General features: G+C 47.9%; 7 protein-coding genes across 9 annotated transcripts; 6 read left to right on the top strand and 1 right to left on the bottom strand.

The window, feature by feature from the left end:
* The first annotated feature begins 504 nt into the window (after positions 1–504).
* Positions 505–3,735, top strand: E1B28_008106 (uncharacterized protein). 3 transcript variants are annotated; one of them, XM_043152890.1, is made up of 17 exons: positions 505–540; positions 592–1,179; positions 1,269–1,358; positions 1,427–1,498; positions 1,559–1,683; positions 1,742–1,907; positions 1,970–2,132; positions 2,205–2,232; positions 2,290–2,413; positions 2,473–2,498; positions 2,562–2,669; positions 2,730–2,883; positions 2,953–2,980; positions 3,053–3,086; positions 3,158–3,330; positions 3,410–3,450; positions 3,510–3,735. In XM_043152890.1, exons 2-17 carry the CDS (start codon positions 963–965, stop codon positions 3,692–3,694), a joined length of 1,734 nt encoding a protein of 577 aa, XP_043008173.1. In that variant the 5' UTR covers positions 505–540; positions 592–962; the 3' UTR covers positions 3,695–3,735. The 3 variants fall into 3 exon arrangements, with proteins under 3 accessions (XP_043008173.1, XP_043008174.1, XP_043008175.1); XM_043152891.1 differs by having other exon boundaries at positions 1,269–1,498; XM_043152892.1 differs by having other exon boundaries at positions 505–1,179; positions 3,053–3,330.
* Positions 3,736–4,474: 739 nt separating this feature from the next.
* E1B28_008105 (uncharacterized protein) lies at positions 4,475–5,929 on the top strand (the record flags this gene model as incomplete). Its single annotated transcript, XM_043152889.1, has 8 exons — positions 4,475–4,657; positions 4,720–4,747; positions 4,812–4,926; positions 4,983–5,109; positions 5,176–5,303; positions 5,358–5,437; positions 5,508–5,737; positions 5,795–5,929. The coding sequence occupies 8 exons, from the start codon at positions 4,475–4,477 to the stop codon at positions 5,927–5,929; spliced, it is 1,026 nt and encodes a 341-aa protein (XP_043008172.1).
* A 3,031-nt stretch (positions 5,930–8,960) lies between these two features.
* On the top strand, positions 8,961–10,954 carry E1B28_008104 (uncharacterized protein). The gene is made up of 3 exons (XM_043152888.1): positions 8,961–9,123; positions 9,177–9,374; positions 9,427–10,954. Exons 1-3 carry the CDS (start codon positions 9,071–9,073, stop codon positions 10,673–10,675), a joined length of 1,500 nt encoding a protein of 499 aa, XP_043008171.1. The 5' UTR covers positions 8,961–9,070; the 3' UTR covers positions 10,676–10,954.
* Positions 10,955–13,830: 2,876 nt separating this feature from the next.
* Positions 13,831–18,197, bottom strand: E1B28_008103 (uncharacterized protein). Its single transcript, XM_043152887.1, has 12 exons — positions 17,860–18,197; positions 17,604–17,763; positions 17,056–17,547; positions 16,829–16,995; positions 16,656–16,778; positions 16,369–16,488; positions 16,130–16,308; positions 15,807–15,945; positions 15,209–15,258; positions 14,520–14,618; positions 14,353–14,466; positions 13,831–14,079 (listed from the first exon to the last, which is right to left on the bottom strand). The coding sequence occupies exons 1-12, from the start codon at positions 18,063–18,065 to the stop codon at positions 14,015–14,017; spliced, it is 1,914 nt and encodes a 637-aa protein (XP_043008170.1). The 5' UTR covers positions 18,066–18,197; the 3' UTR covers positions 13,831–14,014.
* Positions 18,198–18,324: 127 nt separating this feature from the next.
* Positions 18,325–20,066, top strand: E1B28_008102 (uncharacterized protein; the record flags this gene model as incomplete). Its single annotated transcript, XM_043152886.1, has 6 exons — positions 18,325–18,393; positions 18,464–18,582; positions 18,636–18,836; positions 18,886–19,563; positions 19,622–19,967; positions 20,028–20,066. 6 exons carry the CDS (start codon positions 18,325–18,327, stop codon positions 20,064–20,066), a joined length of 1,452 nt encoding a protein of 483 aa, XP_043008169.1.
* A 43-nt stretch (positions 20,067–20,109) lies between these two features.
* E1B28_008101 (uncharacterized protein) lies at positions 20,110–20,493 on the top strand (the record flags this gene model as incomplete). Its single annotated transcript, XM_043152885.1, has 1 exon — positions 20,110–20,493. One exon carries the CDS (start codon positions 20,110–20,112, stop codon positions 20,491–20,493), a length of 384 nt encoding a protein of 127 aa, XP_043008168.1.
* A 6-nt stretch (positions 20,494–20,499) lies between these two features.
* E1B28_008100 (uncharacterized protein) lies at positions 20,500–20,901 on the top strand (the record flags this gene model as incomplete). Its single annotated transcript, XM_043152884.1, has 1 exon — positions 20,500–20,901. The coding sequence occupies one exon, from the start codon at positions 20,500–20,502 to the stop codon at positions 20,899–20,901; it is 402 nt and encodes a 133-aa protein (XP_043008167.1).
* Positions 20,902–21,975: the final 1,074 nt, after the last annotated feature.

The raw sequence follows: 21,975 nt of genomic DNA, 5'->3' as shown, positions 1-21,975 counted from the left end.
CGTACCATCAGTCCGCATCGACCTGAGGTCGAGATGGCACCAAGAGTACACCCAGATTACGTGTATAGCGTTATAGGTGGTGCCAACCTAATCTTTGTCGAGATCGAAATTGGTCAGAGTTCATGGACTGGAAGTCAATGGAGGATCTTGGAAGGAGGTTAGTGGGTACACGATAGGATATTATGCTCGAGGCGTTGAAGTCTATAGTAAAGTTCACCGAAAAATTAGCATAACTCTACAGCATATCCTCGTGTAAAGTTTTTCCCCTTCCTTTACTTCGTAGAGCGAGGTGATCACTCACCAAATCCGAAAGAACCCTGTTCCGACATAAGCATGCAGTGCGGTTTCGAATATATGAGAAGTGGAATAGCAGGATGGGGGAGAGGACCGTGGAAGAAAAGCAAATGATTGGGGTTGTGTGTTATTGTGGGCGTTTGGTTCAAGGTATGACTAATGTTTGGTTATGCTTGGCAGGTGCAGAGAACCCAGGCGCTTATTGACGTTGCTCCGAACCTCCACCAGTCTCTAGCATCCTAAAAAGTACTTTCGACTGCACCACGTTTAAATCACATTTCTGATGCCGATACCAAGAATCAATCACTACTTCTAGGTTTCTTTCACGCAGACACGGTTCTAGGACTTCCAAGCTCCGACTCTATTCATCAGATAATCGATTAGCCTACCTTCTGGCATGGGTCCCATGAACTACGGCGGCTGTTCTCAAATTCAGCAAAAATCTTGCGAGGCGACTCTTCTTTGTTTTATGGACCCTGCTCCGGAAGTCTCTGTGCTTTGGCGAACAAAAGCGTTTTTTTTTAAAAAACTCCCAAAGCCACGTCGTCCTTGCTGAAAATCTTCCTCTGGCAGTTTAGACGCTGAGAAAGGCGCTCAGTAAGGGGTATAAAAGTCCTCGTTCTGCCAGAATCCCGCGAATTCGCCCTCTTTCTCGAACTGTCACTACCATGGTGAAGCACCTCACAATCCCGACTCGAGCTGGAGTTTTGGCTGCAGTCGTTGCCATCGCCTTGATCTACGCTCAACGTCCTCTTGTAGCGCACGATGGATATGTTTTGTGTTCTCCCGTAAATACCAAGTCCATCTACACTGTCGACCCGAGGAACTCTGTTGTCGAGTGCGTGTTGGTGAGAGGGAAAAAGTTTGTAGCGAGTGGGAGTTTAGGTGAGTCATTGCAAACTATTCCATTCTTCGCCCGCCACATCCCTTCTTCGGCGGTAATTAGTTTCCGAAGCTAACAAGTGAGTTTCCAGATGAAGTCAAAGTAAAACGAACATGGTATCCATGGACAGAGAAGGTAAAGTACATTCCTAAAGGTTCTATCGTCGTCCCTGGCCTCGGTGGTAAGGTTCCATGATCAGCGGAGGGGGTTATTCTCGTTGACGCACGTCTTGCATGGTATTTACCGTAGACTCCCATGCACACATACTGGAATACGGCAAGACCGCACAGCTTGAATTGGAAGGAACAAAATCAGTTGATGGTACGATCCAAAGTATGCTCTTCATTCCCGACCTCATGAAATGCAACGTGCCCCTTCTAGAAACTGTTAAACTCGTACGGCAGCACATCCTCTCGAACCCGGACCTCCTAGGAGATAAGTCCCGAGTCATCTTTGGTGGCGGATGGGATCATATGTCTTGGTCGACTAGGCAATTCCCGACTTCAGTAAACAGCTCAATTGAACTTGATCTTCTTCTCCTCTCATTGACTATAATTGACACAGAAAGACCTTGACTCAGACCCTGTTATTCGTGGGAGGCGTGTCGTTTTGCAGAGCAAAGATTGTCATGCACTTTGGGTGTCTTTGGCCGCACTTGATACCTGTGGCGAGATACCTTCGGATATAGAGGGTGGTGTAGTGGTAACAGATGTGAATTCGAATCCTACAGGTGTGTCCGTTTGGTATCTTGTAACTTCCTTCTGGTGTTGAGATTCTGGGGTCTGCGCGTAGGCGTTCTTCTCGACAATGCTCAGGAACTACTCAAACTGCCGCACCCAACGGAGGACGAGTTGAGATCTCGGTTCCTTACGACGGTAAAAGACGCCTTGTCGTACGGTCTGACCTCGATACACGATGCCGGCTTGGATCCCATGTCGTTGGATTTCTTTGAGAGGTTCGTAAAGTTCAGACATTTCATCATTTATATCAACCCGTATATTGATCACGCCTTTTGTGTCCGGTACAGAGAGGTAGCACGGGAGAAGTCGCTTCCGGTTGATTTTCCACTCAGAATTTCCTCTCGGTGCTGTCTAAATGATTTCATATTTTAGATACGAATATACGCCATGAAGCACTTCGACGAGCAAGAGCTGTACTGGGGGAACACAACCATCCCCTACAGCGGGGCTGCTAATGGCTGGCTGAGCGTTCGGAGTGTCAAGATTTTTGCAGACGGTAAGAGGCGGCCGCTACCTCGCTCGAGTTACCCCCTTTAATCGACCGGAGCTGTAAAGGTGCCTTAAGAACGGGAGGAGCAGCGGTTTGTTTTCCCCGTTGAGGATTTCATTCGTTCTGTCCCTCAAACCTACGTCGTGTTTTCTAGCTTCATCACCATTATCATGACAACCCGAGTACAAAGGGGTTTATGAGATTGTCGGAGGACGTGTTGGTTAGTGTCATCCCGCGATTTCTCAAGGACGGATGGCAAGTGGTGAGTTTGATGGGTCGATTTCCGTCCCCTCTCCAAAAGTTGATTGTAACCATTTTTTAGAACGTTCATGCGATTGGAGACAGAGCCAATGGGCTTGTTCTAGACGCGTTTGAATCTGCTTTAAAAGATGCAAATGTTACAGCGTTGAGGCCTCGTTTAGAGCACGCGCAGATAATGACCAAAGAGGATATGGAGAGGCTTGGAGGGTTAGGAGGTAAGGCATCTATCTTTCTGAGAAAGCTTCCCGCCAAAATTTTGAATGACCCACCTCCCAAACCCATAGTCATTGCAAGTGTTCAGCCGACTCACGCGTAAGTTGATTTCTCATACGTATAACGCGAAGGTATTAGCAAGTTGAGTACGTGACTGTTTAATTTGAACAGGATTAGCGACATGTCGTATGCTGAAGATCGTTTGGTAACATCTGCGTCCTCCCAAAGCTGTCTTGTGCTCGAGATTAACCTCGAATCGTCTTGAATTGATTGTAGGGTCCCTCCAGAGTTCATCAGCTCTACGCATTCAGATCCATCCTCAATTCCGGGACCAGAATCGCTCTCGGTACCGATTTTCCAGTTGAAGAAATGAACCCGTTCAAGACGTTTTACGCGGCTATTACGAGAACTACGGTTAGCGGACAATCGCCTCATGGACGGGGAGGATGGTGAGTACGCGTTATTGGGACCTCTGAGGGTCTTCGAATACTAGGATTGATCTTACTGACTCACCCGTTCCCCGTTTAGGTTTCCGGAACAATGTTTAACTCGAGAGGAAACTTTGAGAGGTACAACTTGTGGCTTGAGTTTTAGCTTCTAAACCGTTCACACGTATCCTTCCTTCCAGGCATGACAATCGACCCAGCGTACGCTTCGTTCACGGAGTCGACCTTGGGGTCTATCGAACCGGGAAAGTTGGCAGATTTGGTGGTTCTTTCGCAGGACGTAATGAGGGTGCCCGTGGATAGGATTATGGAGACGAAGGTTGTTGCAACGGTCATTGATGGGAAGGTTGTTTATGGGGATTTATGAGTTATCTTCGTGTAGACGGAGAATTCGGCGATCTGCTTGTATTTCGCCCGAAGCGCATTGCTTCGGGATCTCTCGTGTGGGTCACCCGACTTTAGGAGTGTCACCTTCAGGAAGGTCGGTAAGTAATGACGCTGTGACGCTGTTCACCTCTCGTCCCGTCCATTTTAGAGAACACCAAGAGTCACTAGTCAAGACTCATAGCGTGAGGGGATGATTTCCCTCGCCCCACGGAGCACCAAATTTGTCTCGAATGGCCAGCCTCACTGTACCAAACGACAGCACGGTGGTCGGTCTTGCGAAGACAAACATCTATTTTTGACTCTTTTATTCCCAACAGCGGCGCCACTGTAACATTTTTTCTAGCCTTATCTGTCAATCATAACTCACGCAGCTTCTTCAAATTCCCGCCATCACCGTCTCGCCCCATACTTTGATTTTGCAAGGTTTCTCCGGGTTGGCCAGGGTCCCCGAACGATTGCAAATGAAGGTGATCGCCTGTGAAAGGGGCTTGTCGATGGTTTTTCCATCCTTTTTCTCCATCCTCCACATTCAGTTCGTCGCTATTGCAATAGGGGTGAACGTGATCAAGCTAATTCCGGAAGATTTGAAAGTTGTAAGTCAGGAGTTCTCATGATTCCGGGCCCCGAATTCCATATCACCGTGTAATGCCACCCAATTCTTCCACGCTGTACTTCTCTTGTCGTGGAGTTGAAAAATAAAAATATAACCCTATCGAAGAAGTTCACCTTGCTTTCTCCCCTACACCCCGATCGTATCACCATGTATCGGTTGCTACTCGGCACTGCTCTCATCTTCAGATTCGGGAGAGCATCCCCAACTTCAGCTCCAGATAGCGGGGAGATTAGTTTACGAGATCTAGCGGAACCGCGGTTTTTTGGAGCGGCGGCAAACACGACATTCTTGTTTCATGATCAGAACTACACGCGGTTGGCGGAGACGCAGGTAAGATCCATTCGATGGCACGGATGGATGGAGATCTGACTTTCATATCTTCGTTGACATAGTTCTCGATCTTCACTCCCGAAAACGAGAGTGAGTATGACTACTTTTACCTTGTGATAGGGTAATAAAGCTAAACCCCAGTGTTTGAATACAGTGAAATGGGAAAACATTGAACCTTTCCCGAACGTCTTCAATTTTACGGCTGCCGATGAGATTGTGAGGTTCTCTGAGTTTAGTCATGCGAAAGTTAGAGGGCATAATTTCATGTGGTTCGACTTTCCTTTCTTCTTGCGGGTTTCGGTGACTCCACTTGAACGACTCCTAGGGGAAACCAACTGCCGCCTTGGGTCAACGATTCTCTTTCGGCCACCGAGTTGGATCGCGTTTTGAAGAATCATATCGACAAGATTATGAATCATTATCGTGGAAAGCTGTATGCTTGGGATGTGATTGTGCGTCTCATTACTACTTGGCCTCGCGGGACCGTTCGATTTCTTACAGACCTAATGTTCATGAAGAACGAGCTTATTAGTGACACTCCAAACGCAACTTTCAAAGATATTATCTGGACTAGGAAATTCGGGGAGGAAGCCATGCCGAAAGCTCTGGTGTACGCTCGGCAGGCAGACCCGCAGCCGAGACTGTAGTAGGTATATCTGGCATGTCACCTGCGCATAGGTCGACTGATAGTCCCCAAAAGTATTAACGATTACGGTATTGAAGGGATCAACGGTAAATCTAATACCCTTTTCGAAGTCGTGAAATCGTTCAAAGAAGATGGTACGTCTCTTGAGTCTCTTAGCCCCCGAGTCATCAATCATTCACCTCTTTTTTTCCCACGCCACTATAGGTATCCTCCTTGATGGCATCGGATTCCAGTGTCACTTGACACTCGGCCAAGTGCCTCCTGATCTACAAGAGAACCTACAGCGATTTGCAGACCTTGACTTGGACGTTGCCATCACGGAGCTTGATATTAACTTGCGAGGGCCAGCGAACGATACGGCGCTTGCGCAACAGGCCAAGGATTATGAAGAAATTGTGAATGCGTGTGTGGCTGTGAAACGGTGTGTTAGTGTGGTGAGTTGTCCTCGAGAGGTCGTGGTCAGTTCTGAGTGTGATTACTTCGGGCGTTAGACGGTCTGGGGCGTATCTGATGACCATAGTTGGATTCCTCATGGAGAAGTGTTACCTTGGGATGGGGAAAAACGGCCAAAGCCGGCATTCTTTGCTATCGCGGAAGCTTTCGGGGAGTCCACTAGTTCGGGTTGAGAGTTTAGAGTTCGAACGCAGAAAATATTGGGATGTACTTCATGGAAAAAATACTTTTGTATGTAAGAATATCTCTCGACATGATCGACTAGTACATCTCCGGATGGTCCGGTAGATGACCTTCTTCTCCTCCGAGCTCTTGCATTTTCGTTTCCATCTCTGGACTTCCGCTTCCGGTTTGAAGGATTGAACTTTTCAAGGACTTTCAATTGGGATTGGGGCCGTGGTAACATGTTCATAAATGTACCTTGCAACCGAAATCGAGACCTCCTTCTCGTATTCATATATACCTGAGTTATCGGCTCCCCGTAGTATGTACCGACGGCGTTTGTATCGAGGTCTTACAAAGCTTGAATATAGAAATATAGGGAGGTTATCCATTCATTAACGACTCCACATCAATTTCCGTGGAGGCTGTCGGTATGTGGCGTGCGCCCTGAGAGAGGGCGATCTTCCAACTTTCTAATTATGTAGTGCATGTTGAGTAACTTACGTACTGGTAAACAGTACCTCTTCGGAAATGAATTCGGGGGGTAACTGCGTTCAATTTCTGGAGCTTGAAGCACTCGAACATGAACTTGGTAACCGGTTCCGAGTCCCGACTTATTCGCCTCCGTTCGTGTCTGGGGTTCTAGAAGAGGTAAATTGAGCTGTACTGACTGTTACTACTTATGAATGATAGGACTGTGTCTGCTGTATGATATATGAAGAGCTCACGAAGCTGATGATGATGTCGCATCGTAAACCTGTGATTTACTTGGTCCTGGAGTCGGGTTTAGGGGAAAGGTACGAAATCAAGTAGATTCATTGAAGGGTATGGGAATGATGAAGGAGACAGTACTCATGATAATCCCTGGTACCTACTCTGGAGTAAAAACGCTGAGGGAGCTTGTTGAGTGCTAGGTCGTGTTTTGTGGTAATTCGGCAGTCCCTGTCACGCAATATTGCCCTATTTAGTTAATTTGAATAGGCGCGATTCCCCCCTCCCCGAAACCTGAAACGTTGTCGGTGACAGATGCGGCTCGCACTTGTCACCGACATCATCATCAACACTGAACACAGCATCACGAGCCCATATAAGGTATTTGCTGTAAAGAACGACGGGAGACTACGGGGCTCTACTCTTGCTTATTAGTTTCAAGTTGAACGATCCATCAGGAAGAACAGGCAACTTGATTCTGAGGTCGGCAATCTGAGGTGTGTAGCTTCAGTCTTCAGGGTCGGTCGGTCGATCCGGGGACTCGAGTAGGTCAAACAGGTCAAACATCAAACATCGGGTTCGGGCACGTTTTCCGAATTTCGGAATCGCCTGTGAGGATGCACATTGCAATGGGTCAACGCTTGGGATTTGCATCGGATTCAAGAACCTACAGTAGGGTCGATGGTAAATAATGAATTTGACATGTCGGCGACTCGAGAACCACTCACAAACTCGCAGTCAAAGTAACTCTCTTGCCTTAGGTCCGTTGACTTGGCCGTGAGTTGATGAATAGGCCAGCGGTTACCCTAACCTCTAGTCCGACACTCGTCCTAGCGGACACTATAGTAAGTTACTCGTTATGAGTACTCCTGTTGGCGTCACTGATCAGGACTCACTGATTCAGGACTAGCTTCGTCAAAAGATAGAGCCGTGTTATCATCGGACTCACCATAGAACGCTACTAATCCCAGGTCCTCGGGACGGAGGGTCCACCTTTTAGTGCTAAGGTTCTGAGACAGCTGTTCAATTGGAGGGAATGGGGGGCCATTTACACGGAAGAAACCTTTAGCGCATCTGGTAGGGCCGTGTGAATCACTGATGGTAGGAAGGCGTGAGTAAAACAAACATTGGCACGACAACCCGCCAAAAATGGCCTAGTCTGTGGGTTGTTAGTCCTGTAGGTATGAGCTCCGAGTGCGCAATAAACCCCTCGGGATCGTTCGTCCTACTGCTTTTTTCCCCCACTTTTTCCCTTTCTTTATTGCTTTTCTGGCTTTTCTTTGATTTTTGACGGCAACTTGAAAAAAAAAAAAAGAAAAAATAACCAACAACAAGACTGCGAATTCAATGACTATTACTGGGATCGTCCTCCGTCTTTCTTATTTTGAGGCAAGAAAGTTCATTGGTCTACTTTCACGTACAAGTCCGCATTTCTCCCACTGTTCACGGAGCGTCAATGATCTCCATCCTCATCACGATTCTAGATCTCAGATCAATCATAACCAGGAGCCCGGTTAAATCTGATGTGTGTTCAGTCACGTGTTGATGAGTCCATGTCCCGATTTTTACGTTCCTTGCGAGGTTTGCACTCAGCTATCGACAGCGCTTACCACCGTGGATTCATCGAGTTCGCCGCTAGTTTCAGCTAGCTTGCAAACAAAATCCAACTTTGTCGTTTTCGGACCTTAATTGACATAGTTGGAATATATTTCGGTTTTTTTTTTTGTTTTCATTCCGCGCAAATTTGACGGATCTTGGTATATGATCGCCTTCCCTACACGGAACCAAACAACTTGGTTCAACCTTCGTTTGAACTTCGCGCACCTCTGGAATTTCCAATCTTGAACACCCCAAACGTGCATGCACGCCTCCCAGCTTGTCGTTATGCGGCTGCTCTATGGAGTAACCTCTTTTCCCACCCGGTGACACCGAATCTGAGATTTGTAATTTTGTTTTCTGAATATATTTGTTTCCCAGGACACATGTCATTCTGTGTTTATGTACCTCAACAAAGAGGCGTTTTCAAGGTGAGAAGCACTGTTGAAGCACTGGATGAATTCAGCGAACGTCAAACAATTGATTTTTTCCTACTCTTTGTTGCTAAATGCATCTAAACGAATAAACTCGGGACAATCGATAGTGATGCCCACGTGTTCCGACATGTCCGAAAATGGCAAAGTTCGACCAGTGCGGGACTGGACTGAATCCGGTTGGAAATAAGTACATGGCGGAGTCCAAAAGAGGTTAAGATCCCCACTTGCTTCCCATTTTTTGCACGTGCAAGGAGTTTACGTCAGATGATAGCCAAGACAAACAGTCACACTTTCCTCAAAACCGCGCTTAACCACTGCCTGTCCTTTCTTATCCGACCCCACTCAACAGAATTTCTTATATCCTCCACGCGCGCGCCCCTGCCTATCCTTCCCTCGCTTCGTTTTCTTATGCCTCGTTCGGACCCAAAAAGTAGTACCTCCTCAAAGGATCCTTCTACTTCGTACGGTTTTGCTTTCTGTGGAACTAACTGCGCCGAATTGACTCGTATTCTAGCAATGCACCGTCTTTCACTCCTCAGGGTCACAGCCCGGCTCAGAAGAAGAAGCATGTTTGCCCTACCTGCGATCGTGCGTTCACGACTAGTGGTCACTTAGCACGCCATTCAAGAGTTCATACTGGAGAGAAGAACCACAAGTGTCCGTTTCCTGGTTGTGAAACACGTTGCTCGCGTCAGGATAACCTTCAACAACAGTGAGTCCTTCTTTTCTTCTGAAGTCGTACCGTTTATTTTAAACATCTTTAGCTATCGCATCCATTTATCGTCGGGTTCTCGCCGGTCGTCTCGTTCTGGTGTTTCTCGAGCAAAATCTTCCGTTGGAAACTCAAAACGAACATCCAGCTCCACGGTTCTACAACCCTCGCCTCCCGCATCGGTTCCCCCTCCCCCAGATTCACCACCACCGCTAGAACATGCCCGCGTCTATGTTCCTCAAGCTCCTTCTCCCCCAGATTCACCACCACCGTTGACCCAAGCTACTCTTCCTGCGACCGTGATTCACGCGCACAGACATTCAGCTTCACCCACCCTCGATACTTCGTACTCATACGATCACTCCTCCGTCCCTCCGCTTTCAGCAACCTCTATGGCCCACAGCGGCGATCATACCTCCTCGCATTCACCCACTTATCCTTACCGAAGCAGCAATACCACTTACCATGAACAAGCCGGTCGAAACAGCTTTCCTTATGTCCATACCTCTGCACTCCCTCCCACTTCACATTCTCCGACAACGTCAGAACCGAGCTATCCTGGCACCTACTCTACACAAAATACTCTTCCTACCATCACCAATTTAGCTTACTATAAAGATCTTTCGCCATCAACCTCCCCCGCACCTTCCTCATTCCCATCGCGGCATTCCATCTCTCACATTTCTCACAGTTCGTCCTCTTATCCGAGCCCGGAGAGTACACAGCCTCCTGCTTTGTCTGCCCCGCCTTCTCCTGCAAGCGGTTCCTCGCATTCGGTCTCTTCACATACATCTCCCTCTACCCCAGCTTACATGTATCAAGATGACGGCACCGCCGCTCAAAGCCAATACGAACCCGGGAATGGGATGATGACAAGTGGCCACCATACACACACTATGATGAACCACTCGGAGTATTCACCCTCCTTATCAGTGCACAGTGAATCGTCGGTTAACCTTGGTCCATCTTTGAGTCGGTACACTTCTCCACCTCCGATTCTCGCTCCAATTCAGGGTTACCAACCTACAGATGACGGACACGGACATCATCGGATGCCTAGGATTATGCCTTCGGATGTCCGGATTATCGATGAGCGTTATGGACCGGGAAGATATATGGAGGATAGGCACTCGGGTTCTCAACATGCGATACAGCATTCAGGTCTTTATGGTCTTCATCAGCAGCCTTTGGGCGCTGTTTCAGGTGGATACGGGTACACTGATAGTATGGCGATGGGACATGGAGGCTGGAAGACGGAACCGGGGTTGCGAACCAGAGGTATTGGTGCCTTGGTTCAGTGATTCATCGGCGGAAGACGTCGCTCGTTTTGATTTCGTTCCAAAGATTTTCTTGCATATCATTTCTAAATCTCCCCTCACCTTCGTCTTGTTTTTTTTGTGTGGGTTCGCCCTAATTGTCTACACCATACATCATTATATTATTAACTCACGATTTGCAACTACAGCTCGCTTGATATTCATCTGGTTTGAACTTTTACCTAGAGCTATCGTATATAATCTTGTAGTTACTCCTGTGAATATGTACTTCCAACAATTAAAGAGTCTTCCTGTTCGACACAACGGATAAACGTGTACAGGATCTCCACTGAGTTACATTGGGTGCGTCGTAATGTGGTACCGGGCCGAAGGCATGTTTTCTTTCTTAACCACCCAGTACGCACTCAGTTTCTTCCCGGTACACTCATCCACTAACGAACTACTTATTTTGCGCCGTCGATTCATCGATAACGTGTGTTGAAACTAAAATAGACTAAGAACGGATTTTCTGAAGTGATTGATCTATCAAAACTGATGCGCCGCCCCCCTGGCAAGTCTTTCCTTTCTCATCGCACTGCGACAACTTCTAAGTACTTGGGCACGATTCGGGGTGTAGATGCTTTTCTCAAAAGAAGATCGATTGTATCCACGCCATATCCACGACAGACAACGAGGCAGTTCTTCGATTGTTTCTGGCGTACCAGGCAGGTGCCTTGTTTTTTTTCCCGACAACATAATCTGACATATCTTTTAACTCGTGGCTGTCCTAACCCGGCATGCATCATTTTTCAGGTTTTTTCTTGTTTCGGCTTCTTCGGGTTAGGGATGCTCACCGATAAACCCGAAATATCGGAGCTTGGATGCGGTAGCGAATGGTGGAGGAAATAAGTCGTATTCAACTCGGAGGACGACTCAATTTTCCAATTTCATCTGCGTTGGACCGGAACCAGCGAAAATATGATTGTAACGCCTGGGAGCCTAGGTTCCAGGGCGATTTTGCGTACGAAAACCAGCGAGCAGTTTCAATTCTCCTTGGGGGAATTCGGAGTTAAAATGTTGAAAGGCGCGGCTTCTCTGGGTTCTTTTCGCTCTTCTAGCCTTCCGTTTTTTCCCGTACTCGAGTCACTTCCATTAGTACCCCGCCTCATGTTTGCCGCGCCACCTGCCTGAGGTGAGAGAAAATTTCCACCAAAGCCCCAGGTTTCTTCGATTCGTCAGAGGGGAAACATGCGATGGTGGTATGTTTTCCCACATTGGCTGTTTTTTTATTACGCTTTGCCCGACCGCCTTGGGGTTGCTAATCCCGAATCAAAAAGCTGGTTGACCTCCATGGTGTTCAGTAAGTTGATAGTGGAACTTCAATTGGCACGTGTCATTCGGCGTGTTCCGAGTGGGTGTTGCGTCGTGTCTAGACTTCATGCTATGTTGTACCATTTGCTTCAATTCGAGGTCTAGCTAAAACTCAGCCTTCTTGCGATTTCCTATCACAGCTACCCGTTGAAGTTTTTAGGAATATAACGCGCCGTCGTTTACAATCGGTCCGGCTGGGCGCTTGACCATGGATGAAACATGAATGGAGGGTGTATATCTTTGCTTTTCCCGCTTTGCTGTTGACTGTCATAACGATGAGACCATTTGGATCTAGTCGGAAAGCCGACCCACGCCAGAATTTTTGATGGTAAATGACATACATTCTGTGTATGCTAACTGTTGCTCTCTGCCTTTGACGAGATGGAATGTATTTCCTTGGTCGACGACAAGCCTTCGGGTCAGGTACTTGTCAGCCCGGTAGAATTAGAAGTTCGTCCGACTCGGATTGTTTGACATCGAGAACGTACGAAATCCATTGCGGCGTTTGAGCTGAAGGTTGTTTATCTTGATGATGGAAAGACTTTAATCACATACTATTCCGAAATGTAGGTAGCTTTCGACGGTTCAAAACTGATATTTTCTGTCGTCAAGGCCGCAAAAATCGGTACTGTAAAACTCTGTATGTGGCAGCGCTTACTTTAGTGTGTCACGGCAGGGTATAGAAATTTGAAATGTTTATTTGAACGTAATCTGTTGGGTTGAATAGCCTCGTTTCCTCTCGCGCAACCCGCGTTAGCTTTCCTCCACAACAAATGAATGTCTAGTCTGTAGACTGTGCCACTGAAATGGCTCGCTTAGGTGCCCGTAATTTCTCGTGCTAGCATGTCATTACAGGTCATTTACTCTGGAAGTCTAGGCGTGAGACTAAAACTCAGTGCTTCTTGCCATCCTGTTAATCGGACAATCAGGGTGTTGGGTAGATCACCTCCCATTGGTTGGTAGAGCGCCGAAATGTATAATATCATGAGTGATAGATATCAAGATCGATGTGGTTCTTTTGAATGCCTCCTATAACAGCCTCCCGACTTGTTGTGATGATAGTGATTTATCCTACATACATATGGTCGCTCCAGTCGGGAGAGCATTACGACGAATGGACTCATGCACCAACACTGGTCGGACTTAGGGGTACAAATTTGGGTTTCACCGCGAGATATCGGAGGCGAGTATGTACTGAATCGCTTTGACTAGTTGTCAAACGGCCCTGTGTAATGGTACCTACTTACGAGAGGAGGGACGGAATCAACTCTCCTGGGTTGCTCAGTAGAATAAACAACAGCAGAAACTGAGGTCGAGGCTTTCCTGCCCGAGATGTCCATCAATAAACGCATCCTACCTCGGGAGGGACTCATCAGAATACTCCTCGTCCTTGCCTCGTCCCCCAACAACTTCGCTAGACGATACTATGGTACTTGAGGGAACTTATACACGGCATCCGACTTTTCGCATCCGTGCACCGCTGCAGCGTTACTGTTTACGAAACGTTGAGACGGCGAACTGCGATTCAATGAAATATTCACCTCGAAGGTTTGGATGGGTTGAAGACCCGGGTTTTTGGTTCCTTGACTTCGAGAGAAAAAAGCAATGTCGAAAATTACCCAAAGATCTCATGTCAGATCGCTGTGGTTCGACCCATGTAAAATAGAATGAAATACAAATTCAATGGAGATTTCAATTGAACGCTACACTTCCTCAGGACCCTGATGATCACCTGAACGAGAATGTCAGTTCCTCGCTCCAAAGCGGGACCGAGTGTTACGCAATAGTGCAATGTTTAAGGAGAGTACGCCTGCATCAATGTAAGGCTTTAATCTATAAGCTTCATCATTTATCAGTAAACATATATGGAGTGAATGAAAGGCATCTAGTAAAGGTAGGTGACTACCAATTGCGGGTAATACAAACGAAACACCGAAACAATGTAGGACAAGCGATAATGAAATGTACAAGCCATGAAAACACTACGCGTACATGAGGTAATATCGCCTTCCCTCAACCTGTTTTGCCCTTGGGTGCAGTTTTACTGAAGAGCTTCGCCTTCTCGATAGCGGCGTTACCTAGTGAGAGATCAGCAAGCGTAATAGAGCGGTTAGGTAGCAATGACACCAGTGAATGACAGCGGGAGGATAATGAAAGAGATCTAAAACACATAGTGTCCGAAAGGCATGGATGTCACCGAATAAAGGATGGTGCAACGGTGGTGAGGCATAAAAGCACCGTCGACGGCGATCAGACGTCATTGTAGTTGAGAGGCGCATCAAAATACGCCCACGACGAGGAAGAGGAGTATAGAAGGAAAAATGAAAGAAGCCAAGATCAGATGTACTCACTCTGTTTGACCAAGTTCTTCTTGTAGTCGACGATACTAATATCGTACTTGGTAAGGTTTTTGATTTTCTTGTCTGCAACTTCCCAAAGTTCCTCCGCTACTTGCGAGATCAAACCTTCGAAACGAATATTAACATATGATAGAAAACTTGGTGAAGTAACTACTCACGGAAGTCATGGGACACGATGACAACCCCCCCTTCGAACTCCTTGATGGCGCGGGCGAGCGCATCAATAGATTCCATATCCAAATGGTTAGTGGGTTCATCTGGTGTGAGAGAGAACGGTTAGCGACTGAAGACCAGGGCAAGCACAGAATATGATTGAAAGGTGGAATAAGAAGAATGATATCTTCGTTGTCTATGCGTCGGCAAGAAGCATGGCAACATAAGGAAAGTGAAACCCCGGTGAAAGGCGACTTCCTGCAGCTTCCCGCCATCGAACAAACCGTGAGTAAAATAATAGATGATAGTTGAGTTGACTTATGCATAGAATAAATGGGGCGCTGACGAGCCGGTGCGCGGTTATCGGGATCCGGTTTAGAAAAGGAACGAGTGCGGATGGCGGGTACCGCGCAACACCCCAGGACGTCCCGAATGCCCGACTCTCGACATCGTAACGAAGTAAAAGCATTTGGTGGTAGGGAATAAATGATGGACGGTTGTTGTAAGTTAAAAGCATGATGGAGGTAACAATTGAGAGTGGCAGGTTGTACCTCACTCTCAGGCATGACAGCAGAAAATCGAAAGACAGAGAAATAGGAAAGAAAGAGATGCATCTCCCATATGGAGAATCTCGACGATATGGAAGAGCATCCAATAATAGAAAACAAGGGCTGAGGGCTAGAAGCGAACTGACCGAGCAGTAGGATATGTGGATGTTCCATCGCAAGCTGCGCGAATACGACACTAAAAGAGATTTAGGGTTAGTCGGCGGAAGACAATTACGCAACCGCATCTAAGCAATCAACCGACGGGAAGTAAAGATATGAAAGTCTGAAACGAATCGAGGTGGCAAACGCAAAAAACTTCCGAACAATCAAACGAAGAATGAAGAGGGCGAACATGCATTAACGCGAATCAAACATCATTTTTTCGAGAAACACCGGTGGTTCCGACAGACATCCCCGCGAACCACGGGGAATGACCAGGGGTGACAAACGCGAAGCAGATGAGGAGAGGGTCCCTGAGCAACAAGGCACGAGTTGGCGGGTTAACACCAAGCCACCACAAGTACCGCGATGCCCCGGGAAATAAGGGGTTTAAATTCAATCATCGTCGAAATACGCCCCGGTCATCCGCGAGAGGCAAGTAGGACAAGACAACGACCTATCAGGCGAAGCGCGGAAAAGACAGAAAGCGGGTTTGCGGGGGGGAAACGGCAGGCAACAGGAGGAGAAGGGAAATTCCCCAGGAAAAAGAGGTCTGGGAGGAGTGCGAACGAGATCACCACATACCGGTTCCTCAATCCGTCGCTCAAGTGTCTGATTATGCTCGTCTGATGACTCCCACTCAATCCGAATCTCCCTAACTGCGCTCTCCATGCTTGCAGGTCCTTTTCGGGAAACTTCTCGGCGAAGAGTGACTGGAAGTATTCTGTGCATAGAAGTAGTGAAAGCATGTCAGTGCGGGATCTCTAAGGAACAAAAAAGATATTCAAGAGGTGTCAAACGCGAGGAAAGAAGCACAGGACATGATGGAGAAGGAGGTGAGCCGTGAAGAAGAGTAGCATGACGGGGGAAAAGGTAAGGAAAACACCTCCATAGAGAAATATACTCACCGATCGGACACTTGTCATACGGTAATTGGTCAGCGCTATGCTGCGAGTATTTCGCCAACTTCAATGACGCATGTTTGCTTATTGTCCCCTCACAAGGCTGCAGTGCTCCGGTGATGAGGTGGAGAAGCGTAGACTTTCCGGTCCCGTTAGCACCGAGAATGGCAATACGGGAGTCCATGCTAGATAAAAAGCGATGGTTAGCGACGTAGGAGGAAGTATTGAATATGGAAGGAACTGACTCGATACCGAAGCTTAATCCCTGGTAGAGATAATCTGCTTTCTTCCCCGAATACGAAAATGCCACGCTATCAAAAGCGATAATGGGGGGTGGTAGCTTGCGGATGTCCTCGAAGTTGAATCTGTGGAGCGGAGAAGATGAGATAAGAATAGACGCGACCGAGTAAGGCGGGAAGATGGCTGAGCTCGAAGATTACCAAAAGAGCGGACGCCAGCGCGAGTGATAGCCGAAAAGCGACGAACGAAAAGGAAAGTATAACGAGGTACCAAACGAAACAGAGCCACATACCTTAATGGTTTCTTCATCTCTACGGGCTCAATCAATCCAGCGGCTTCCATTTTATCGAGAATCTTTTGCTTGGATTTGGCTTGTCGTACAAGGTTAGCATAAGTTCCCGCTGAAGCGATGAACCTGCGACAAATTAGGGTGAGTTCTTCGCCATGAATATACGGAAGACGTACTTCTTGATATGTAGGATCTCATCCTGCTGTTTGTTGTACGCCTTCATCTGATTGACCTCGTTCTCCTGTTTCGTCTTCACGTAGGTGGTGTAGTTTCCGGAATAATATACGAGCTTCTTTTTGAGGGTGAGGTCCATGATGTTTGTACAGACACTGTCCATGAAGTCCTGGAAAAGGCGGAATCGAGGTGAGGTTGATATTCGGAGACAAAAAAGTCAAAATCTTACCTGTGAGTGACTGGTAATAACCAAAATGTGGTTATACGTCGACAGATACGCCTCCAACCAGACCACGGCTCCCAAATCCAAGTGATTTGTTGGCTCGTCTAACAACAGCAGGTGGGGCTTCACAAAAAGCGCTCTTGCCAGGGCCACCCTCATTCTCCATCCACCACTCATGTCCTTGGTCGGCTTCTTCATCATGGCCGGGCTGAACCCGAGGCCGTGTAATATACTTCCTGCCTTGACCTCGAAGGTGCTAGGGTCAAGTTCTTCAAGCTCCTCGTATACGGCTTCAAGGGTTGCTTCGGAATCAGGGTCGTCTGAGATGGAGAGCTCTTCGATGTAGGCTTCTAGTTTCGCGACTTTCGCTTTGGCGGAAGCGACGATGAAATCGACGGCGTTAACGTCTGAGGGCTCCGCTTCGCCACGTACTAGATATATGTCGATATGAGGAGGGATTTCGATATCCCGTTCCGCGATAGATTGAAGGAAAGTTGACTGCAAAAATAAAAACGGTTCAGTGAGCGATAGCTGAGCGGAGAGACAGAACGCACCTTCCCAGATCCGTTTTCACCAAGTAATCCGTATCGCTGACCATAGTTCAGCGCGATTTCGGCACCTTCGATGAGTAGGCGGCCGTGAAAAGAGAGCGTATATTGGTCGATCTTGATGTCGCGAGATTTTGGGTCGGATACCAGCACTCCAGCGGCGCTCCTACAATAATGGAGAGCCATTTAGTATGGAAGGATTACAAAAAAAAATCGGAGGAGAAAGACCACGACAACGGGGAAAAGAGCAAAAAATACGAACCTTTCGGTGGCGAGATTGAGCTTGGCCATGCTAGTCAGATCTTCATTACTGGTAGCGGCGCTTCTGCTGGTAAGAGGGGTGTTAAAGCTACTGCCATTGGGGGTCGATGTGCTAGTAGGTGTTCCCGTTGTCGATCCGTTGGCTCTTGCTGCCTGTTTTGCAGCTTTTTCGGCGAGACGCTTTTGTTTCGAGGAAGAGGGGGGCATTATGGTACTTTTCGTAGAGGTAAAGAGTGGCAGAGGATGTATAATCGTTACTTGAGCGGCAACGTCGTCGGTACGAACGAAGTGCTGGTCGTGGTCGTTATCGATGATGGCGAGTCAACACCTTGAAATTTTGCGGAGGATTTGTCAGCCGAGGCGGTTCCGCTGATGTCATCTGCCTCCCGGACCGCCTGTCCGCTGCACAGTAAATATGACCAAATCATCGTCGTGTCTTGGTCAGGACCGCGATAACCCATCCGTAATGGCAGAGCCTACCAAGCAAGAAACCGAAGCCGTCTTCAAAGTTCTCAAATCGCAGAGGGGAAACAAGGTAATAATTCTCTCTTCTTATCTTCTTGCTACTTTTTTTCGTTCGCTGACTGATGGATGTACGCTCGCAGTCTTGCTTCGACTGTAACGCACGAAATCCGACATGGTCCAGCGTAACATTCGGCGTCTACATCTGCCTCGACTGCTCGAGTAATCATCGCAACATGGGCGTGCATATCTCGTTTGTCAGGTGCGTTGGGCGGGTTCTTGCAGACGACGGTCTTCTGACAATCCGCTATGTAGATCAACAAATCTAGATTCATGGCAGCTCGTCCAACTGCGGAACATGAAGGTCGGTGGGAACCAGTCGGCCACAGAGTTCTTCACAAAACACGGAGGACCTTCGTTATCGAACGAGACGGATTCGAAAAAGAAGTACACCAGCAGGGCTGCCGAACTGTACAAGGAAGAGTTGGCGAAGAGGGTTAGAGACGACGTTCTGAAGTAGGTCATCCTCGCCTTTCGCATCCAGTTCATTTAAAGAGCGTCTCAGGTACCCCAAGGGCATCTTCATTGAAGGTGCAGCAGCTGCCCCAATCACATCGCCAAAGGAACAAGAAGACGACTTCTTCGAGACCTGGTCGAAACCTTCGACACCCAAGCCATCGCAGCCGACCACCCCTAGAGTCTTAACGCCACCAATTGTCGGACGCACGCCTTCACCTGCCACTACTCCAGCGACTACTCCTTCATCGCCGCCGTCAAGTACGACAACGTCTGTACCTCGTACAACGACGTCCTCAGCCGCAGCTCGTGCAGCTAAGCTAGGTGGAGCATCTCGTCTCGCCGCTTCTGGAAGTACTGGTAGTGCCTCTACAACAGGCGCTAAGAAATCCAAGCTGGGTTTAGGAGCGGCGAAAGTCGCTAAACCCATCGATTTTGAGGAGGCGGAGAGGAAGGCACGCGAGGAAGAGGAGAGGATTCGACAGTTGGGGTACGATAGGCAACGGGAGGAGGAGGAAGAGAAAGTGAGGAAAGCAGCCGAGGACAAGTTGAAGGCGCTTGAGATTGGGGCAAAGGTGACTAGTGCAGCCACTACTGCAACCAATGGCACGAAGGCTGGTGCTGCTGTTCCCGCGCCATTCCCGAGGTTTGGGTTCGGTGCTATTCCAGGAGCTGGAGCTGCTGCTGCCACCGCTATGGCCGCAGCTTCGTCGTCTTCGAAAGCCAGGTATGTTCTCGCAATGCTACATGTCCCTCTTATGACTGATATCCTTTGTGTTCAACAGTTCGATCCCAGATGGGTCGCCCACTACTGCACGAGACAAATTCGGAAGCCAGAAGGCAATCTCTTCTGATATGTACTTCGGTCGAGGCTCGTACGATCCTCAAGCTGTATCCGAAGCACAGACACGGCTGCAGTCGTTCCAAGGCGCCTCTTCAATTTCATCCAGTCAGTACTTTGGACGAGACGAAGAAGAAGAGATGGCTATGCGCGCAAGAGGCGGAGAGTCGATATTGGGTGATGGAAGCTTAGCGGGTTTCGAGTCAGCTGCTAGGGACGCGGTTGCGAGGTTTGTGGCCAATCCCGAAGTGCAGAACGCGGCAGATAATATACGATCCGGCGCGTTAAAGGTGTGCATCTTCCTTCGTCCTCTCCTTCTTTTGATTATGTTCTCATGGATTGGCTTATAGCTGTCTGATTACCTCGCGCAAATGTCAGAAGGAAGATGATTTAGGATACATATTACCCGATTCCGATTCTCAGGATCTATGTATGAATAGTATACTTCGAGAATTCTTCCTGGTCATACGTATCACAGGGAAAGGATCCAATGTATTCTCTCAATTCAAGTGTCAGAGGCGTCGGCGTCTCGTCACACTGTCGGAGCAGTGCGTTCTTGTCCGTTCATCTGCTCCTCTAAAGGAGGTCAAATCGATGATATCAATATCATCTCCATCGTCGGCCTCCTCAATGTCAGTGTCAGCCACAGTTTTCGGCCTTTTAGAACTATTATCATCTGCTTCCGTAACGAGCCGGGCTTGCCACGCTGGCAAAACCCACGTTTCTGATTGCAAGCCCGCATGTCAACTTGATTTCGGACCACCATCTTCCTTGTCCTCCGATACAAACAACTTCTCGTCGCTCAATTCAACATAGGCCGTCATGGAACAAACCCAGAAGAGGCCATGCGAGAGATTACCCAAATTGCGAGCCGTCACCAGAAAACACATTGCCCTCGCATTCATCGCCGAGGACGCTTACTTCACAAACCATCCACTATACCTTCACCTCAAGAGCAAATGCGACACTCAAGAAAAGGAGGAGTACTTAGGCCGCGTTATGTGGTCTGCATTTGTAGATTTAATTCAAGAGTTGGGGTGGAACGCCAAGATGGGTTTGGTTTGGGCCAACCAGAGTGGGATTGCCTCCCGCGCTGTCATTCTCGCCCACAATGCAACGCTGGAAGACAGGCAGCTGCCACCACCTCGGCTGGTGGACAACATGAAGGACGTTTTAGGGACTTCTCGTGACCCTAAATGGTTTAAGTTGTACCCCTTATGCTGACATTGTGGGTTTTACTCTCTAATCATGACATTTCCAGTTATCTGATTCTCGTTCCAGTTGCAGACTCCAGTTCATCAGTAAAACAACAACACCTTTTTCTGAGCTTTTTTAAACTTTTTTGTCCTTAACCTTTTTTGTGGTTTTTCGACGTCACCTTTCTCGAGGTTGAAGCAAGTTTTTGTTACTTATCTAGTTGTAGTACTATGGACATTCTGAAAGGTTGACGGTGTGAAAGCTGCGGTTATTCATGAAAAACCATACCAGAATTCACAAAAAATTGCTAAAATGTGTTGGATTTGTGTTAGAAATCTGAGAAAAATTAGAAAGCCATTCTAAAACCTTGATAAATGTTCTTCGACATTATTCCGTCGAAGTCCGGGCTGGGGATCTTCGTTCTTAAACACGAAAATCGGCGTTGTTCGGCGATTTCAGCGCTATACACTTGTGCGGGTCGAATTGCCGGTGGCTGTACGAATATTTGCCGGATTTCCGCGTCGACGAAATCGTGAGAACCTTGGCCCATATTGGTATCGCTGCGGCTGCACTGCCAGTAATTCCGGCTTTGACTCGATCCACCATGCTACTCATAGACGCCTCCAACTTAGGTGCTAAGTTGGGCCCCCAAAGGGGCCCTCTTAATTGTGGGCCCCATATGTTCCCATCTGCTGTTCCGATTCGCCCAATTTTTTTTTTCCTCAAAAGCCCTTGCATAGACCTTGATTTCGTCACACTTAATCAACCCCGCAGGTGTAGCCCTTCCAGAGCTGCAAACGGCGCATGTCCTGGTCCCCCAAAAGCCTGGTGTCTGCTCAATATGTCGGGGTCCCTCGCTTTTTTTCTCTCCGTTCTGGTGAGAGAAACGCTCTTCCAGATCCGGTAAACATTTCATTACACTTACGCTAAGCATCCGGATCAATTTCTGACGTTCCAAGCCCAGGGTAACTTACACACGCCACTTCTCGAGGGCAGGGTGCATTCGGACCCAATATGTTGACAACCAACCGTTCGTTTTGCGTGTTCAGTAGCTCGTTTCAAAGCCACAGACTGGGAAAACATTTAATTACACCTAGCCGA

The sequence above is a fragment of the Marasmius oreades genome, chromosome 5, assembly GCF_018924745.1.
Source record: "Marasmius oreades isolate 03SP1 chromosome 5, whole genome shotgun sequence".
Classification (NCBI taxonomy): Eukaryota; Fungi; Basidiomycota; class Agaricomycetes; order Agaricales; family Marasmiaceae; genus Marasmius; species Marasmius oreades.
This window is presented reverse-complemented; position numbering and strand designations above follow the sequence as displayed.

What these genes read in the sequence shown, in the direction of transcription:
- E1B28_008104 (XM_043152888.1), top strand. Translation starts at nt 9,071, where the DNA reads ATGCCTCGTTCGGACCCAAAAAGTAGTACCTCCTCAAAGGATCCTTCT. An exon ending in TCAAAGGATCCTTCTACTTC is followed by an intron (nt 9,124 to 9,176) that starts GTACGGTTTTGC and finishes CTCGTATTCTAG; the next exon opens with CAATGCACCGTCTTTCACTC. An exon ending in CAGGATAACCTTCAACAACA is followed by an intron (nt 9,375 to 9,426) that starts GTGAGTCCTTCT and finishes AAACATCTTTAG; the next exon opens with CTATCGCATCCATTTATCGT.
- E1B28_008103 (XM_043152887.1), bottom strand. Translation starts at nt 18,065, where the DNA reads ATGCCCCCCTCTTCCTCGAAACAAAAGCGTCTCGCCGAAAAAGCTGCA. An exon ending in CTCAATCTCGCCACCGAAAG is followed by an intron (nt 17,764 to 17,859) that starts GTTCGTATTTTT and finishes CCATTATTGTAG; the next exon opens with GAGCGCCGCTGGAGTGCTGG. An exon ending in CATCGTGTCCCATGACTTCC is followed by an intron (nt 14,467 to 14,519) that starts GTGAGTAGTTAC and finishes TTCGTTTCGAAG; the next exon opens with GTTTGATCTCGCAAGTAGCG.
- E1B28_008106 (XM_043152890.1), top strand. Translation starts at nt 963, where the DNA reads ATGGTGAAGCACCTCACAATCCCGACTCGAGCTGGAGTTTTGGCTGCA. An exon ending in TCGTTGGATTTCTTTGAGAG is followed by an intron (nt 2,133 to 2,204) that starts GTTCGTAAAGTT and finishes TGTCCGGTACAG; the next exon opens with AGAGGTAGCACGGGAGAAGT. An exon ending in TCAAGGACGGATGGCAAGTG is followed by an intron (nt 2,670 to 2,729) that starts GTGAGTTTGATG and finishes ACCATTTTTTAG; the next exon opens with AACGTTCATGCGATTGGAGA.